A 19899-nucleotide genomic window follows, 5' to 3' on the forward strand; every position below is an offset into this window, starting at 1 on the left:
CACAGTTCTCCTGTTCCAAACTAAGTCTGTACAGTATTTCGTAGCATATTTTTTAACATTTGAAAAATTGAAAAAAGGTCTGTAGCCAAATAGATGGTCTACCTGTGCTTGAGATGTCTGTCCAGTGTATAAATATTTCATTATTAGTTATAGTGTACTGAAGAACTAGCAGCCTATTTCAGTTCCAATGCTGTAATTTATTTCAAGTGTCTTATTTAGTCCATAAATACCATGTTTGGTTTCTTTACTAGATAAAAAGACATTATTTAATATAGGTGTTTCTCTGAATTTCATCGAATTTTGTTAGTTCTAAAAGAGGTTAGAATTAACATACTCTAGGTCATTTGTTGTCTCAATATGTGCGTTGTGTTTTGATGAGACTCCTCACCCTTTCTTTTCTTGATCTCTAGTATAATATACAAACAGATCAGTACAGAAGTTGTGATAACGTCTCTGCCAAATCATCAGATAGTGATGTCAGTGATGTGTCAGCCATTTCCCGAACCAGCAGTGCCTCACGCCTCAGCAGCACAAGTTTTATGTCAGAGCAATCTGAACGCCCTCGGGGCAGAATCAGGTGAGTTCTCAGTGCAGCTTCAATTGTATCACACCCTCTTTCATTTAGTGCCAAAATACAACCAGAAATTATTGACATCAGATGACCACAACATAAGAATTTATGAAAAATGTCTGTGCACATATAAACTGTCTTCCATTGCTAGCCTAAGATTGCAATATTTTTGCAGTTGTGCATCTAAAACAGAAAGCAAACTTCCCATGAGGAGATAATGGATTTGTGGCAAGTGGAACTTGAACACACACTATCATCTCAGTGTAATCTATACACCAATAAAGTATTATGGCAGAAATATTACTAGATTTTTCATCTAAATAGTTTTCTTACATAAAAGCTTTGTTCTTCTTTCAATCTGTGTTTTTCTTTCCCTGCCTACCTGCCTTTATTTTCCTGTTTTCATGCATATGATAAATTGCTAGCTTTGAAACAAGTATTATAGTAATTTTGATATATCTCATTCAAAAGTAGTTTAATTCATTTGCATTATCAATAACTAAATATCTCTTTCATTCTTAATATATTCTCCATTTAGTGCTTTTTTAGATACACAGATTGGTTCCTTTCATCATTTAACTTGATGGCAAAACTCCAACCAGCTATAATGGCTGTAGGATTGGCTTGGTAGTCTGATTAAATCTACCAGTGTCTGAACTCTCAGAAATTTGTCTTTGAGTGTTTTAAGACACAAGAATAATTAGTAACTGTTAAAAGAAGTATCCTTATGGAGGAAATCAGTCTGATAAAAAGTCTGGATGGCATCATTTAGTACTTGAGAACATTTCTAGATAGACTCACTGTCTGAGAAGTTCAGCTGTAGGCTTTTTGATCTGTTCATGCAATGGGAAGGGATGTTTAGGAAACTCAGAAACTGACCTTTATATACGAACTAGCTCCACTAGCTTTTGTGTTAACAAAAAATTACAATGCTATCCAAACAATGTCGTGTTTCAGATTGATTAAATTATAGCCTGACAGTTGCAGTAATCCACAATCCAGCATAACACTGTGGTCGAACTGTAAATGTATTTAAAGTTATTCAAGTATTTAAGGTTATTTCAATTCATGTGTTTAAATACTGCATTTTGTTATGTCCTAGCTTTTCAGTACTTGTCTCTTACAGAGGGCTTTAATCATACCAAAATACCTGTATTTTGTAGACATTGAATTTTCTCAGCTAGGCCCTGTCATGGTATCTTTGTCAGGCTGAACAAAATAGGATTTTTTCCCATAAATATCTATGTGTTTAACAGATTTTATCAGAAATGTTCTTTGAGTTCAGAATGTCTGATCACAAATATCAGAACCAGGACAACGGCTAACCTCATGTGAGGCTGGAAAGTGGGAAACCTAAGGTCAAATCCTTGCTCTCGTTCAACCTCTTCCATTCTAATGAGTAGCAGGATTAGCTGACGTAGCGTACAAAACCAAGTGTCTGCCATGGGAGCAGACCCATCATCCCTCACATTAATGCATCTGTGAAAAGTGATAGAAATTTACCTCCTAGACATTAAAAAATGCAAGATACTGCCATCTTCAGGGCTATCATTAAGAAAGCAAACTTTTGTTGTAATTTTGTATAAAATATCTTTACTTTTAAATGTCAGGACAGAGGTTTCAGGTCATCGTGAGTGTAGTTTATATCCAATAACTACACCACAAGTTCTGACAGCACAAACAGCTTCCTGTCCTTTCCTCCCAAATCCTAAGAGAGGAAAGTTCCTTTAAAAAGCTAACTGATGCCTTTTCCCTATCAATCCAGGCAGAATCAATCAATCTCTTTCTTCTCTTTCAATTTTGGAGATTTGAGATTCTATCAGTTCAGACAATGCATTCCGTATTATCCTAGGTTTATAAATAGTTATTTCTTTATTCAAGCAGTAAAGATTTTAAAACATGGAAACACATCTCTTTATCCCATGGCTCTAAAGTGTATGGGTATTAGCTGTAAATGTGTAAAAATTTGTGGGGTTTTGGGGAATTTTTAGTGAGTAACTCCACTTATATTCGAATTACATTGTGCTCTTCAATGTTCAAATTACTATAGCTGCTCTTTGGGTCAAAACTCTCAAATTTAAAGTTTTGTAGTAAAAGGAAACATGAGCATGCTGAAGAAGTTTGTAACATAGGGAGAATGAAATCAAATCTTTGCTTTCCTTTAATCAATGACAAGACTGTGTCTAAACCTTTTAAGCCAGAAGACTAATTTCATTTCTACAGTATATTTGTAATCGAATTACCTGTCAGAAAGCTGTGACATAGCATGCGTGAAAAATATCATTACTTAATCTTCAGTCTGGAGATTTCGTTGATTAACACTTCCAATATGCAGTAAGAGGGAATTATGATTGATGCAAGTTCTAAATATAAGTATATAAAACAGATTCTTAATTTCTAATTTGTTTAGCATTTTCAGGTGGATGTTATAAAAAAGGGCTATGTGTGAATAAACTAGTCTGCATATGAAATTATTCCAAATGTCTTTCATGTTACTATTCTGGGAAGTCTGGTTGACTGCCATGCTTTCTGGTGGAAGTGCAGGAAAATATCAGGAATTTTTGATCTGGGAACAAAACGTTCCCTGAATTTTGGGAACAAAGTGTTCTAGAACTTTTGACTTGAATCAGCCTTATGAATTTGGCTTGCTATAGCATTTGGAGTTGGTGTGTATTTCATGATTGAAGTCAGATTACCAGTTGTTCTTTATGGAGGTTTACTTTGATCAGTCATGATCTTTATGCATTCATAATACAGTCAGGCAATCCTTTGTGCCTGCATATGCTACAGATTTTACTGTATATGACTTGGGAACGTTTCTCATATCCTAAATGAAGCAGAAGGAAATTCTTTGTGGTTTAATGTAAGTGACTGATAAATAAATATCTATATTAAATACATGGTGCTTAGTCAGCACTGTATAGGCTTGAGCAGACAAAAGAAGGACATTTGCTCACTTCATTAAAAATTATTCCCAATGATGTCGTTGCATCATTTTTCATTAGAGACCTTTTGTGCAAAGATACCAAAGGTACCTGGACTTCTTGGTGAAGTCAAGGAGGGAACTGTCATGCATGCTGGAGGTGAGCTGGAGATTTCTATTCTGGAGAATTTGTCAATTTGTCTACCATAAAATGTTTCACCTTAATCTGATTAAACAAAATCTGCCAAGTATATGAAAGACTAGATGACTACATTTAAGGTGAATTTCTGTCTGTGTATCTGAATTTCAAACATTCCCTGCATTAGGAACAGTTATTCCTCATTTTAAATTTGCAAATCACATCTTTAGTAAGAACTGTATTTGCTAGTATCACATCTTTAGTAAGAATTATATTTAGTATCTTAATAAATGTCTGGTATACAATAATGTAGTTATGTATGTGCTATATTTTCATCTGGTTTACATGCTTTGCTTAATTGAATGCTTAAGTTTAATTAAAATATTTTGAATAGGAAATTATTAAAAAGAGGACAGTATAATAGGTTGTAACAGTGGACTTAAACCAGTCACAATTTCTTTCACGTATTATACCATGCCACTGAATGGCTTGTTTCTCAAACTTATATACGCTTCTTGGCATTCAGGTATGTTCTCAGTACATTACTGAAGAAAAACAACTTTTTTGGCCCTCTCTGATGAACTTGTTCATTCACAATTTCCAAAACAGCACATACAATTTGCCTGTAGCTGTTATTCTTTCAGTACACTAGAACTTTAGCGCTAGTACACTTGAGCTTTGAGTCAGGGACAACAGGGGAGCAAAATGACAACACGTGAACAAGTGAGGAAGTGGTTGATGAGTTGGCAAGCAGAGGTTGAACAGTAATGTAGACAGGCAGGACCTCATAATCAACAAAACGGGGCAAAAAGGAGCTCACCTTGAGCGTATGCACATGAATAAGGAGATGCTTGAGAAGAGACTCTTATACCTTTTCTGGGAGATCAATACAGTTGGGTGGCTCTCTGAATGGCCTGTGTGCTATTGCATGGAGAACAAACAAGGAATTAGAGGTACATTGTGAAGCTGCAAGGCTATGATCTCATCAAGATCACAGGCATATGGTAGGATAGCTCACATTACTGGAGCACTGTGTTCCATGGAAACATAGCAAGGAAGGGGCATTGCCCTTTATGTGAGAGAGCCGGGAGCTCTGCCTGGAGATGAAAGATTATGAGTCAGTATTAGATGGCCAATCAATGTCATGTTGTTGTGGATGCCTGCTATGGACTTCCTGATCAGGAAGAAGAAGCAGATGAAACCTTCTTCCAACAACTGGAAGAAGATTCACTTTCACAGGGTCTAGTTTGCATGGGGAGCTTGAACCATCCTGATATCTGCTGGATGAGTGGGCACAAACAATCCAGTCAGTTTCTGGAGTGCATTGATGACCAGAGAGAAAGTCTGGAGCAATGACTCAGCAAAGGATGATCAGATCAGGCATCATTTGAACCAGCTGGACACGTACAAGTTGTTGGCACCTGACAAGATGTGCCCATGAGTACTAAACAAGCTGGTGCTGACCAATATCATTGCCAGGTCACTCAATTGTCTTTGGAACATCATGGCAACCAGATTATGTTCTTGAAGACTGAAAGAAATAAATTGTCACTACTAACTTCAAGAAGGGAAAGGGGGATCTGGGGAACTATAGGCCTGTTAGCCTCAGCTCAACCCCTGGGAAGGTGATGGAGCAAATAGACCTGGAAACCATTTACAAATATACAGAACAAGAGGTTGATTGTGAGTAGTCAGCGCCCTTCACCAGCTTTGTTGCCATTCTTTGCACACGCTCCAGCAACTCAATGTCCTTCTTGTAGTGAGGGGCCCAAAACTGAACACAGAACTCAGGGTGCGGCCTCACCAGTGCCGAGGACAGAGGCACAATCACTTCCCTACTCCTGCTGGCTACACTGTTTCTGGTACAGGCCAGGATGCTTTCTTTTCAGAGCATTTGGGGACTTTCATAGTTGCTGTGACAGTTCTGGAAATTCACAGTTCTAGAGAGGGAGTCTGCTGGCTCTATATAAATATAGAAGACTCCCTAGCACAGGATAAGGTCCCCATCCTTATGCTGGTTTACTTTTTTGTCCTGTTAGTTACTGTGGAGCCAGCTTTTTCAAGCTCTTAAGGTGATGAGCTTGCAAACTCGAAGCCAAAGGCTCCCAGTGACTCAAATAAGACCTCTCCCTTCCCCACTTCTAGACCTGCTCAGAGACATTCTGCTTGGAGTTCATTGGGAAATGGTGAGTGCTGACTGACTGCTTTTCTGTGCTTATAGCTCCCTCTTATTTAATAATATTTATACACAGAGATACCTCTTTCTTTTCAGAGTTTCATTTCATGCTGTTTATTATGCTGTTCTCTTACATGAAATGCTTGATGTCTTTAGTGTGGAGCTAGATGAAGTAACTGGAGGTTTGACATCTCATTGAGGTCAAACAGCAGTATTGATCTGCAGATCTCTCAAGGAGATGTAGCCAGAGAGCTCTCTCAGTCTTGGAAATAAATTTTCTCCTGTTGGTTTTCCATCCTTCCAAATCGTACATTGGAGCTAGTTAAATACAATTTATGGTGATGAGGGAGAATGGAGTAGAGAGAGTCTGCGAGGTCTTCTGACCTCTTCTCAGCCTTCCCAATAGTGCTGCCTGTTACCATCATAAATGTATGTGATGTGGCCTGTGCAATAAAGTTGTTCAGTCCATTCCCCACCATCCGTTTAGACTAGGGCTACATCCGTCCTTGTCAGCTCACTAATTCACTTGAAGTGCAGCAGTACTGCACCAGAGAGCCAGCTGAGCAAAGTTTAACTTCATGTCATGACAGTCAAGGAAAACATATTACACCAGGGCTTTTCATGCATTTCAGTTGATGAGACTGAGGTCTCTGTTGAAATAAAGAAATCCATCCATTTCATGTTAATTACAAAAGTAATTGAAATCTGTGTATTGAATTTGAGCCACAGCATACAGGGTGTAGTTAAGATTCTTCGTTCATAGAAAAAAACCCAAAATGTAAAGCCTTTTAATTATTATTATAGAAACATGGACAGAACTAGTGGAGGCAACAACAGAAGAACAATGCAGTTTATTTGTCAATAAAAGCAAATGATCTGGAAAATGGGAACAAATTCATGGGTAGTTTCAGACTGGCTTTGTGTGGGATATTCACCATGAAACACTCATTATCTAAATCTGGAAGAGTATCCTGAAAATGTGTTGAATATTAAGAATTTTTTTGTACCTTGTATATGTTTGATCCCATGTTCCTTATACAAACTTGTGTAAGGGCAAGTTCACATTATATAAAGAAAAGATTGAGCTATATAAATTTGTAGTGAAATATGCAGTACCGTAGCTTAACATGAGAAGGATCTGTTTGGGTATACTAGGCCAAATTGGATGTTCCTGATTTTTATAGCTCTCACTACCAGCATTCAGTATAAAAATAAATATTATTCTAATTGTGCAAGATACTGTCAACCCAGATCCTTATCTGGCAAAGAAGACATCTCCATGCATTTGGAAATGTAACGGTTCCTCATTCTAGGATTTTGAGTGCCTTCAGGATGTCCTACTAGAAGACATAGTAGATTCATCTTGTATACTATATATGCTGCAGCACTGCCAAACAGATTAAAAAAAAGTATCTTATTACTTGCATGCCTAGCTGTATGCCATCAGGGGTTAATGATCACAGTGTTCTAGCAGTGTGCTCATCTGGGTCTCTTTCTCAGTAGAAGCAGATTTTAGCAATGTATGAAGAGCTAGATCCCAGCAACTACAATCTCCACAGGTCCACAAACAGCACTGTGGCAATATCAGTCTGCATTATGTTGAAAATCTAGCCCTTAATTGGCATTTTCAAAAGGATGTTTCTTGCTTTTGTGGTTAAACTCTACCATGTGCAGCATTTCAGAACATCACTGTGGAAAGTCTGTTCCACACTTCTCAGGCCTAAAGCACCACACAGTCAATTACATACCTGTAGCAGTACCAGGAATTGTGAATTCTGCTGCATATATATTCACATATGAATCAGACCAGCTTTTCTTTTTGGGAATTTTAACTACAGATTGTTACAGGTTGTCACATTTCTCTTGGACTAAGTTCTCATTTGCTGTTCATCTTTCATATATCTGCTTCAAAGCTTGCATAGCTAAGCACTTGCAAATGTATAGATGGCTGCAGTTGTAATTCATCAGCTTCACTGTGGATCATCAGAATCCATACTTCAATATGATTTTTTAATCCATGTTCAAAGCCCCAGTGCAAAGGCGTTCATTGAAATGATACTAATTTCTGTTCGTAATATGAACTGGCATGGTTCTGGGGAGATAAAACTGAACTTGTCTTCTTTTCCAAAGCTTTCTTTTCATTTTCATTATTTTTAATGTTCAAAAGGATGAGAGAGTTCCTAATTCATTTTAAAAATTATGTCTCTGAAATTTAAGCTTAACAAGAATATTTCTTGGTCTGAGTATTTCTTCACCATGACAACTTGTAGATCCTGTAATTTTCAGGTACAATTTTTTTTTAAAGTGATTAGGCTGTAATTCACATAAGTATGAAATTCTTTATCTTCTATATAAACAGGAACCTCTCCTTTCTAAGTAAGAAATATGAGATACTAGAACTGAGCTACAATGATTAAATTAATATATTTATAATGCAATAATATATTTCTTTTGTGCTTAAATATACAAATAATGGGAAGATTATCAGAAATAAGTGGTTCTTCCTTCTAATTTGAATTATTAAGTCATACTGATTTTAGTAGCCTTTATAGTTCAGAATCAAATTTCAAGCCTCACACTTTAACCTACAAGATTAACTTTTAGGTTTTGAGTTACAGTTCAGTAAACTGTAACTGAAAAACTGGGTAACATTTGTAAACACATAAAGTCTCTCAACTTCATAGGAACTAAATATCTGTTTTCTAACTTCAGTGTGTAGCCACTGCATTTTATGATATTATTGTCTGCTACATTATAGTCCTCTAGTACTAGATGGCTTCCAAAAGCCAAAGTTTTTCAACCTATGTAATTTCTCACTTTATATATAGAGTAGAACTGATTTTTTTAAAAATTAGATTAAAACTTACTTGTTTCTTTTGTTGGCCCTTCTTCAAATGTGTTTACTGCTAGTGAGGGCAATGCACAGTGTTCCCCAGGATGAAATTTATTGAATTACTTTCTGTTTCTAGAACCTCCTGTGGTCCATTTTTTCAGTTTAGACTGGTGGGGAGATTTTGTTTGCTTCCAAGCAGAAGAAAGAATTACCTAAACTGCTTCACCGTAAAGAAAAATTTATTGCTACTTTTCATTCTTCCCTGGAAACATTGGGCCAGTCTCTCCACCATTTTTGTTATGCCCAAAAAATAAAATAATACAAGTAATATAGGAGACACTTCACTATAGTTTGATTCTTCTCTTTTATTCAGCTAACTTCCACAGAAATCCAAGGTCGTACTCTGTGTGTGATCCACAGATTCTGTGCTGCACCACACATGCTTTGCTGGAAAGAAAGATTCAAGCCCATGGCAGCACTTACACTGAATCAGAAGGTTAACACTTGTTTGTATGTTTTATTCTGGCTGACTGGGCTTCTGCCCTGTGTTGAGCACTTGCATGGAATTGTCAAGCACTTTTCCATTCCCATTAGGTTCAGGAATTAGACTCTTTCAGCACTTGTATTGAAAAGCTAATTGAGCACATGGCAGTAGTGACCATCTGCTTTGATTTCCCAAATATTTTTCAATTATTTATTTTTAACTGATAAATACAAGCTATTAAAGTCAGTATCGAAACTAAGAAATTATACTGCTTTAGCAATTGTGCAGCATGACTAGAACAGTAATGGAATTCCATTTTGGTGTAAAAAAAGAGTGTTATAAATACCAGAAGACAACTTCTATATTTATGACACTAATTATATTGCTGATAATTTGCCCATGTATGACTGTTTCTTTGTAGTCAAGGTTTCTGCTGTAAACAAGACATTTAGGGTCACTAAGTAGAGACTCATTTTCTTATGTAATGTAATAAGCAACATTTATTGTGAAGTTGCTTCAGTGGTTTATAGTTCTGTGTTTAAATACTGAGTGAGATAAATTAGCTGATATTGCAATAAAGAACATCTTCCCTCCCATAGCTGGAACGGGAGCATCCATAATGTAGCCAGTGCTGCTAATAGACTGAAGACTTTCCATGGATCTTACTATTAAAAATAAACAATAAAAACCTTCATTGGATTCATAGCCATATGTCTGCTGTGTTTTCAGAAGATTCCTTTTCATCTTGGAATTTTCTATTGCAAAGTCCTTATTTAAAATCAGGATGTTTAAATTAACATTTTATTATGTGACTGGTGTTAGCATTTGTTCAATCCAAAGAGCCTCTCTCTATTAATAATGCAGAGAATAGCATATGTGGTAGCATTATAAGAAGCAGTATTTTTCGACTCATAGGACACTTTAAGATTGTAAATGAAACTTACCCAACTCCGTAGTTGCTAATCAAACTCCTACTGCAAGAATAAAATTAGGTGAAATCAAGGCCATCAACAGTGGGTACTAGATTCAATCAGTTTTTGAATGTGGGCTTTCCACACTTAGTGTGTTCATTTGCCCTGTGTGTTACATCTGTAAGTACGTGTTTGGTACATGTTTGCATTATTGCTGTGCTCACAAAAGATACGTAAGTAATAACTAAAACATGGAGGGTTGATGAAAATAAATTAATCAAAGTCAATTCAACTTTAGTATTTATTGTAGTTAAAAGACCATGCATACAAGATGTTTTGGAACAACTCAGTGGAGGGTCACAACCTAGCACCCCACACTGCAGTCACCTCCCTCCTCTGCTGTATCTATCTCCATGATCTTCCCCTACCCAGAGTGTCCATCTGGCAGACCAAAGAGAATAGATAAGTACTGAGATCATATAGCAACCTTTCTTCAGCAGGGCACCTTATGTAATGTAGCTGTTATCTGCATAGTTATCAGACTTCACAAAACTTGTAAAACCTTGGTATCTTCAGCTCCTTCCCAAAGGATCAGTTCTGGTTGAAATTCACCACCATGAGCCAGCAGGGGAACAAGTGACAGAAGCTGTAAGGATTGAATAAAGAACACAGGAACTCCTTCCCAAAGTGGTTGAAATTCACCACCATGAGCCAGTAGGGGAACAAGTGACAGAAGCTGTAAGGATTGAATAAAGAACACAGGAAACAAAACTAAAAGCTCAGAAATTTCATATCTGAGTTAAAAAATGAAGTTCAGTAATTTTTGTCTTTTTTTTCTGAATTGAAGGTTTATAAACCAAAAAATAATTTGACTTTCAGAGATGTGTATGATAAATAACACTTGAAACTCTTTTAACAAGTCTGTACTCAAGATAGTGATACATTTTTACAAGTATTAGTAATTTTTTTATGATTAGTTAGAACATTATTCTCTGGAAAATATAAGCATAATAGTAGCATTTTACATCTGGGTTTAAAAAGCACACTATTTCATCTTTTCATTTACAAGCTGGGTGTTTGACTAACAAACTGATACCTTTATTTAGCTTCCCCCTAGAGGGGTAACTAATATTTGTCAATACAGAGAGGTCTTTTAAATGACTAGACTACGTCTCAATTTTTCACACGCATCGAAAGTTCAAGCTGATGGAAAACTTGTCAGTCTTCAGTGTTGAGTAGTAGTGGTATGACTGCTACATTGCTTAAAATACAACAATTTAAAATTGAGAAATATGGATGTAAGACCAATCAGTCCAAGCTAAATTGTCTTGAAAGATAATATAATTTTAATATAGTGCAAAATGCAATTTATGGCTAATACTAATTCCCTACCAAGGTTAGCAAAGACTAAGAGCATCACAGATGTGGACAAGTGTGTTCTTACTGTCTTCAGATCTGAGAAATTAAGAAGCATCTCTTTAAAACTTCAAGATCGTAATAGTAGAAAAAGTATTTATGCAGCAAAAAGCCTGATCAAGACTTTTAGGCAAAGCCATGGGGATAAAGCTTCTCTAGGAACCTTTTCATCATCGGGCAGTTTTAAGACTTGGTTGTCTCATCTGTGTTCCTAGCTCCCTGAGAAGTTGGGAGTATGTCTACTTCTTTCTCAGTTTTTGTTTAGGGGCATAGTTGACATATTCTGTATGTGTTTGTATGTGTAGATAGGTGCATATGCAATAACGTCCTCTCTTCTTGTTTCTGGCTTTAGTATAATGCTGTGAAGTTAAAAAGATAAATGTTTTTGATAGGGGTATATTCTGTAAAATTCTTCCTGATCTAAATGATGTTATGTTGGCAATAAACTATCACATTATGAGCTGGTCAGAATTTAAGAAAGCTAAAAAAATATAGCTGAGGTCAGGTTACCCAAACCGTATCACAGCGTAAGAAACTCATGTAGAAAGACAATGGGAAGGAAGGGATTTTTCCACCACCTCTGGCACTGCGGTACCATCATGCTGCCTATGCTGGACGTATCCCTGCTTCTGGATAATCCCTGCCATAATATCTGAAAGTATTTGTCTATATTTTGTGGTTAAATTCCCTTTTTCAATTGATATAATCACATAGTGTGTACACAGCTATTCATATACAACAGCTTTGTCCCAGCATATTATCTCATGTAGGCAACCTGCTGTGCCCAGACCAGGAATCCTGCCTTTCCTGAGGTTGGATAGGGGACCACTAAGTGCAGCTCTGTGGCTTCTCACTCCAGAGCTGGTTTGTTTACATGAAGCTTTTGGTCCCTGTGTTACTTCATGTCTTTATATCGAGGGAACGTATGAATAGTACCAGAATAGTAACTGTAAGGACTGTTTTCTTTCAAACAAGTGCTGGAAGAGACTATACAGTAATTTGGTTTGAGAGTGATCTTTCACATTAGTCTGTGATTTTATGGTTAGTCTCCGTGCCTCCAAATAACATAACTTACAGATGGTTGGGAGAGAAATTCAAGCCTAATGAAGTATAAGAGTTCAGCCAGAATAGTGAAGGTATGCTTAAGTTCATCAATAAAAGTTACTCAGATGTAGAAAGTCAGAAAAATTGAATTTTTAACAAAGTTTAGCTAGCTAAGCAATTCACTGAATTGGCTGGTGAAGCAATTCACTGAATTTCACTCACTGAAATTGATAATGACCAGCAAATTGGCTTGAAGAGCTGTCAGAATAAATTTAAAATCACCAAAACCCCTCAGTCAGTATTTCAACTGAAAACAGAAAGAACAAACTTAACAATTCTGATTTGTTAAGTTTATGGCTGTTCACTCTTCAGTTCTTGATGTATTAGAATAAAGTGTGGTTTTATAAAAATCCACCTGATTAAAAATGTAGCCTAAAATGGAAAGCAATAAAACATTTTATGGGTCTCAGAGTGATGTATGTGTTTTTAAAAATCAGGAGAGAGTGACTGAAAAATAGCAGGATTATTGCTTGCATATCTGAACTGAATACTACAAAAATCAGTTCTACTGCTTATAAGTCAAGGTTTCTAATGACATAAAGCACTGAATTGAAATATATGTAATATAACGAATACCTACTAAGGGAAACTTTTGCAAAATTTACATGAAAAGAATATGAAGAGTGTGAAGCTAAGTGCTGAAAGATAGGAAATACTAGAACCAAGTCTGACCTTTTTGTGTGTAGGCATACTCATTTAATTAGTCACACATTTCTCTCCATGGAAATTGCTTCAATCAGTGCATGATATGGACCTGTTCCAGGGATAAATGAAGACAGTACACAGAAAGAGTTGGTCGTCTTTAAAACTCAAATTCTCTTTGTTACAGAAGGTAGAACTTGTTCAGAGAATGAGGGGGGAAAAGAAAGGATGTTCTTTGGGTTCAGCTAGATAATGACTGCTCTTGGAAAATAAATCTCTTCAGGTCTCTGCTCCATAGCTTTTATGTGATGATCAACAAGTCACTTCAAATGTGTCTTCATTGGTGATCATATGCTGCCTGTTGCATGTGAGTTTATTCTGGCTTGATGCTGTGGATTCAATCCTCTCATCGTGTGGAAAGTTTGGAGCGAAAAACATACATGGTTCATGAACATTCTGGTTTGTTAAACCCAGTTACATAGTAAAAGATCGCACAGTTTATACGTTTGCTGGGTTCACCATGCAAAACAGGATGAGTGGCAGATGAAAAAGTGATATGCTTTCTCTGCAAAACCACGGGGATAATGAAAGTTTTGTTGCTACAAAAGATAAACTGACCATCTCATGGAAGGGTCATAATATAATGAAGACTTGTGATGGTATGTTAGAAACGTTTGCATTCAATCTCAGGAATTTTTGGGAACCATTCATTCTTCAGAAAGAGCAATTAAAAGAATTTATTCTCCAAGTTTCTTACTCTTCCTAGTTCAGTATCACCATGAACCAGTCTCTTTAATTCCAGGGAGTATTATCCATCTCACCTATTATTTGCAGTCCAATCAGATGACTTTGTCTTGGGTCAGGCCTGATGGCTAACAGAAAATGCAGCCTCCCTGCATCCTAGACAGTCCAGCTAACTTTCCCAGATCCAGAGTAGCCAAAATAAGCAATTTCTGGGAAATACTGACTTTCTGTCTCTAGCCTTGAGGTAAAATGCTAGTATTCAGGAAATGTACAATCTATTTAGCAATAGAAGCTGTGAGGGAGTGCAATGCTGCTTTGTAATAGAAAGTCTCCTGATATTTCAACTGTTGATCTCTTCGAAGTCTCTTAACATGAGAGTTATGACTTAAAGATGATGTTTTACCAAATTTACAGATATTCAAGGGAACATAAAACAGTTTGTACCAAACAGAAGGATCACCTCATTAGCATCCTTCAGTCAGGCACCAGCCATAAGAACTTCTCAAAGCAAAGTGAATTTATCTATTTGATTATTATGTGGTAGTACAATATGGATTTTTTTTTTTTTTTAATTCTTCCAAAAGGACTGGGCAATCTGTAATGATATTTCAGCTGGAATTTAGAATAAATAAAAGAAGAAATTCAACCTTGGCAAGAAACCAGGCATGGAAAATTCCTACCTAAATTTGTAATGTTTGACAAATTTGAAGAATAGATATAACTAACAGTCAAGCTATTAATATTAAAACTGACTGGCATTTTGCATTTAAAATCTACACAGTGTAAACTTCCACTGCAACTTGAAGTTAACTGACAATCCTACTTTGTTTCTGATTATCCAGATTGCTGCACCTCAAAAATGAACACCAAAACTATTCCGTGAACTAGTGTACTTCTCAGTTTCATTAAAGAGAGAAACATTTTGAACATGTATAGTGGATTCATTAATATTGCTTCTTACATGGTCTTTCCTGGGGCAAAGGCAAGCACTCTGGTGTAACCTGAGTCACAACTTTTGCTTTTTAGGGGGAAAATAAGGGACAATATCCTCCAAATTATTATCATGGAGGCAAGATATATGAAAACCGTTATGCTGCTTAAAAAATATAATTTATCCTTTTTACCCTCAAACAGTATATTACAGATGGAAACTTCTGGTTCTGAGGTCATTTATATACAAAACCAAGGTGAAGCCAGATTAATTAATGTTCTAATTATTCATTATCTAAAGATAATGATTTTTTCAAATCCGTCATAATAAACTGCTTTATATGTCTGTCAGAGAGGGAGGGATATGGAGTCTTTAATCCCTTCAGAACATCTGTACATGAAAAATGTACTATGGAGCATTGCTTGTGCATTTTTAATTATCTAATTATGCTTCCTCTTTCAAAGAAACTGTCATGGTACTAGCAGCCTTTCTTAATGATTTGAAAAAGTCTGAAAATAATTTTAATTGGTTTTTCATTTAATTATTGCAGTTGATTAAGATGAAATACCATTCATAAACTTTTAGTATAAGAACATTGCACTAAAATTTTTAACAGGCAGTACATGCTGGTTTTAGAATGAGGAAATGTAGGAAAATACTTTTAGATATGGCTCAGACCTCAGAGTAGCTCTCACTTGCTTTGTCTTCATCTCAGTTTACCTTTTAAAAAATGTTTTTTATATTTTCTTTGTTAATTCTGTCCTTCCACTGTTCTGTTTAGCTTTTCAGAGTTTCCTCCTTCATTCCCTATTTCGTCGCTATTGCGTGTTGCTATTATTGACTTTTGTAAAGGAGCAGTGAGCCATCTGTTTCATATCATTGATGTAGTGTTCTACATGAAGAGCAGTCAGATCACAGGTACTTCAGTACCTCACACTTTGGAGAGGAAAAAGCAATGCAGCATGTTGTAACAGAGACAATAATATGTTATTGCTGAATGTTATGCAAAGAAAGCAAGCCCAGTGACATCAGCTTTCTTGCTGCTGAAGAAAGTTTCCTCCATTCTGTGGTGAGCATAAAAAACTCTACATTTTTGTATTTGTCATACACACCCCCCCAGTACTTATTTTCTTGATACAGATTTAACATTTACGTGCTTGCTATGTTTGGTACACTAGAACTTAAAATACACCTGGCTATTTGCAGTCAAGTTTGGGTCAACAGAGCTGTTTGCCCTTTGATTTCCATTAGCCTGCCCCCATCAGCATTAATAGCAAAACTTAACCCTGAGCACCCTCCCTGCAGTAACTTAACTGCTTTTGTGTTGATTTCATTTATGATTCATGTGATTAGTTGGCTTCAGGCTGACAGTGCCTTGGGTATGCACAGGCAGACACATGGGTCCTGCATACAGACACAATTGCTCTGTTTGTTTCAGAGAATATAAATTAACTTGATGAAATGTTCTTTTCTAGTGTTCAGATGTAGATTCTGAATTATTATTCTTTAATTTCATGGAGAAATTATAATTTTACAAGTTTAAAAAAGAGAGATGTGTCAGAGCTGTGAAACCTGAAGTATTCACTGGTCAGTGTGTTTACTGAGAAAGGCATTTTCACAAAACAGATTCTGTTATTATATTCCAACATGGAAATTTCCTTATCTTCCAAAGTAGAATGTTAACCAGTTAAGCTCCCAGAGGAGAATTCTGTAATGAAATCTTCCCCAACCCTTGCCTCAGTGAGAGTTTACACACTGAACACAAATGGGGCTGGGACTTTGTCATTCCAGACCCTGAGTAGCACTTCTTTACGATACAGGCATATTGTCAAGAACAGATACAATTTACAAGAGTTACAGAATTTCAGCTCTCTTAATACACCAACAGGGCTCTAATATGTTGAATTTACAGGAGGAGCAAGTTTTTTTCTGATTCTAATAACCATTTCATGGATTTAATATATGATCAATGTGCATGTTAGATCAATATGTAATTCCAGTTGGTACAGACTGTACAAAATGATTATTTCATTGAATCAACCAACTTCTTTATGGTCTAAAAAAATCTCTTGACTTGCTAGAGAGAATTTTGACATGGGATGTGTTTTTGTGCTTTGATTTGTAAAGCACCACATTTAAATTAATTTATGAAATACCATAAATCGTACAGTAATTAATCTTGTAGCAAATGTTATATATTATATGTAAATATAGCTATATATTCTAAGATTGGCAGAACAATTTATGGATAGTTAATTTAGAGTTTGGATTTATTAATTATGCATCATATAACACTAATAACAAGACTTCATTTATTTTTAGAAATGTAATGTTCCTCATTGTAAAGGAGTGCTCATCTTCCCTTTGGTCCACAACTATTGCATGTTTAGGAGGTTATTAGTATTCATGAGCTACCTCATTGCAAAAGGGTGCCATAGGGGCTATGAATTAGTGCGTGATTCTGCATTCAGCAGAAGAGAAAAGAAGCTTACTGGCTTGTGCTGGTGAAGGCCAGGGATTCTCTTGAAAGATTCAGGTTACTGCAACTGTTTGGAAAGAACTGATATTAGAATATCATCTATAAAGCAAAAAATACAGGGGATTATTTATTTATTCATGGCTTGCATTATTGGAAAAACGGATGGAGTGAAAATGAGTGATCATGAAAAGAAACACTTAAAGTATTTTTTTATAAATCATCAGTAAGTCTAAAAGAATTAAGGAAATACTGTAATTATAGCAATGACTAAACACTTAAGATTTTTTCCCTAAAAGGATATACTTCCAGACATATAGGTGAGTTTATGGGCGAAGTTTGTTGTAGCTTCCTGTGTCTTACTGTCTGTCTTTTTCAGGTGGTATGTACTATTGGCAGGTATTTTGTGTAGTTACTGAGAGATACTGAGTGTATATCTGTATAGTAATTTTCTAAATCCAAATGATTTGTCCAGTATAATTTTGTAGATCTTTAATATGTATATTAGATACCTGTATGCAGAAAGTTATACAGTGATTTAATACATGTAACTGGCTTTGTTTCAGTTCTATGCAGTTGTGTATGCTGTAGTTTAATATAAGCAAATATAATCCACAATGTCCTTGTAGTGTGTTAATTTCATAGAATTTACCGTAGGGTTATTTTTTATGGCACCTTGTAACTCAAACTACTTTTTGAATAATTTTTTTATCTTTAATAGCTCATTCTTTGTTCCCACAGATACAAGTACAACTCTCAGGTAGCGGCAGCTTGTAAAACCGAAAGTGCTGCTTTTTTTCACAGCTCTGATGGCTGACATTTAAATGCAGTCCTGGTTTTGCCTTGTGTAGTAGAGATACCCCTTTAGACAGGATGCATCTCAACTGTGTAAGTTTTGGTAGGAAAACATAAGTGTTTTTCCCCTGTTAAAGGTAGCAGTGGCTGCCCAGCTGATGCAGGAGCCTGGAGGTAGTAGGTGAACCCCGTGCTGAAGGACAACTCTGAGGAGCTCAGGTGGGGAGGGTGGCTTTGTTCCTGCTGGGGTCAAGGGGTTTGGGCTTGAAGTTGTTTACTTCAATTAAAAAAAAAAAAATTAAAGTGACTTTTTTTCCATGCTAAATACCTATGAAGTAAAACAGAGGTACAGATAGATTGTCTGTAACTATTCTTAATATACACATTGATGATGTTGTTAATAATTAGAAATAGCTTATATGCCAATAATTAGAAATAGCATAAGATTTTTGCTGAAGTACTCATTGAAAGAATTGCTAGAGATAGTAAAATAGTTTTAGATAAAAATGTAGTGAATTATTCCATTTAGAAATAAATGGAATGTATTCATAAATATTTTACTCTTCGTTATCCTGATGCTGAAAAATGTTTATTTATTGTGTTATGATAACTGGGTTTGAATCAACAGTATAACTTAATTTAGCAAATTTAGCCACAGGCCTGAAAAGACTTGTCTGCATTTAAACGAATGTGTCAATAATCTCAGCAAGTCCAGTAAAAGAAAATAAAATTTTAGATTTGTTATTAACAGAAGGGTTAAGTGCAAAAGGATATATGTAAATTCATGCAGGTCTTTTGCTTCTTTGTGCCTCATAATTTAAACTCTAAGCATATTGATGAAAGTAACAGTGTGAGCTAGGAGCTATTTCTCTGAGTGATAGCCAGTAATGGAATGCAAAAATATTGTATTCTAAGGGTACTCAATTAGTTGTTATAAGAAGACTGAATTTCAAATGTCTGTTCTTTTGATACTGTTCCAATTAATGTCAAATAATAAACTAGCCCGGGGATTAGATGAACGCAAAGGAATATTAATCTGTTTGTTTAGTTATGACAAGGGAAAGTATTGGACAGCTGTAGGATTTGATCCTTGGTCCGATCCCATATAAGCCTGTTTCTAGCAAGCTAATAGCTATTTTATACCAGAAGTACACTAGAACATATTTCCTAGGAAAGTAGGACTTGATATTTGCAACTTACAAGCAAGTACAAGATTAATCTGAATTCCAAATATCTTAATCTTTTTTATTTATTAAGGTGAATCTTCTGGGTACCTCTACCTGTCACAAAGAATGAAAACTGAAATTTATGTGGGTCTTTGGAAAAGCAATTTATCTATTATTCAGAAAGTATTCATAGTTAATACATCAAAAATAGGATTTTCCTGAAGTTACAATACTATTGATTCTTATTTCTCAGTTGATGGACATCATTGTCTCCTAAACTCTTATTAAATAATGTGAGATTAGAGCATTTCAACTCCGTTGTACAAAAAAAGTGAAGACTAGCATCAAAATATCATAAGATTAATATTTATTATATTCACAAACACGTGAAAGTGAGTAAAGCAAAGCTGAGAGTATGATAAACAATTATTTCTTTAATTGCACGGCAGATCTTATACTTCATTAAACTTTACTGCTGCAAATGATACATTTATAGATTAGTATGTCAGCAAAGTACATGTCAATATAGCTCAAATGTCAACAGATGCTCTCGAAAGATGTATTTACAATTTCTTCCCTCTCTCTTAC

General features: G+C 35.7%; 1 protein-coding gene across 1 annotated transcript in view; it reads left to right on the plus strand.

Moving 5' to 3' along the window:
• Nucleotides 1-410: 410 nt before the first annotated feature.
• LOC104523239 (regulating synaptic membrane exocytosis protein 1) overlaps nucleotides 411-19899 on the plus strand; it is a gene marked incomplete at its 5' end in the record, with an annotated part of 63914 nt that continues 44425 nt past the window's right edge. Inside the window, one exon of the mRNA XM_010165761.1 lies at nucleotides 411-577. Within this exon, the coding sequence (XP_010164063.1) occupies nucleotides 411-577 (167 nt within the window). The remainder of the gene's footprint in view (nucleotides 578-19899) is intronic.

The sequence above is a fragment of the Antrostomus carolinensis genome, unplaced genomic scaffold (assembly GCF_000700745.2).
Source record: "Antrostomus carolinensis isolate BGI_N321 unplaced genomic scaffold, ASM70074v2 scaffold1994, whole genome shotgun sequence".
In the NCBI taxonomy this organism is placed as follows: domain Eukaryota; kingdom Metazoa; phylum Chordata; class Aves; order Caprimulgiformes; family Caprimulgidae; genus Antrostomus; species Antrostomus carolinensis.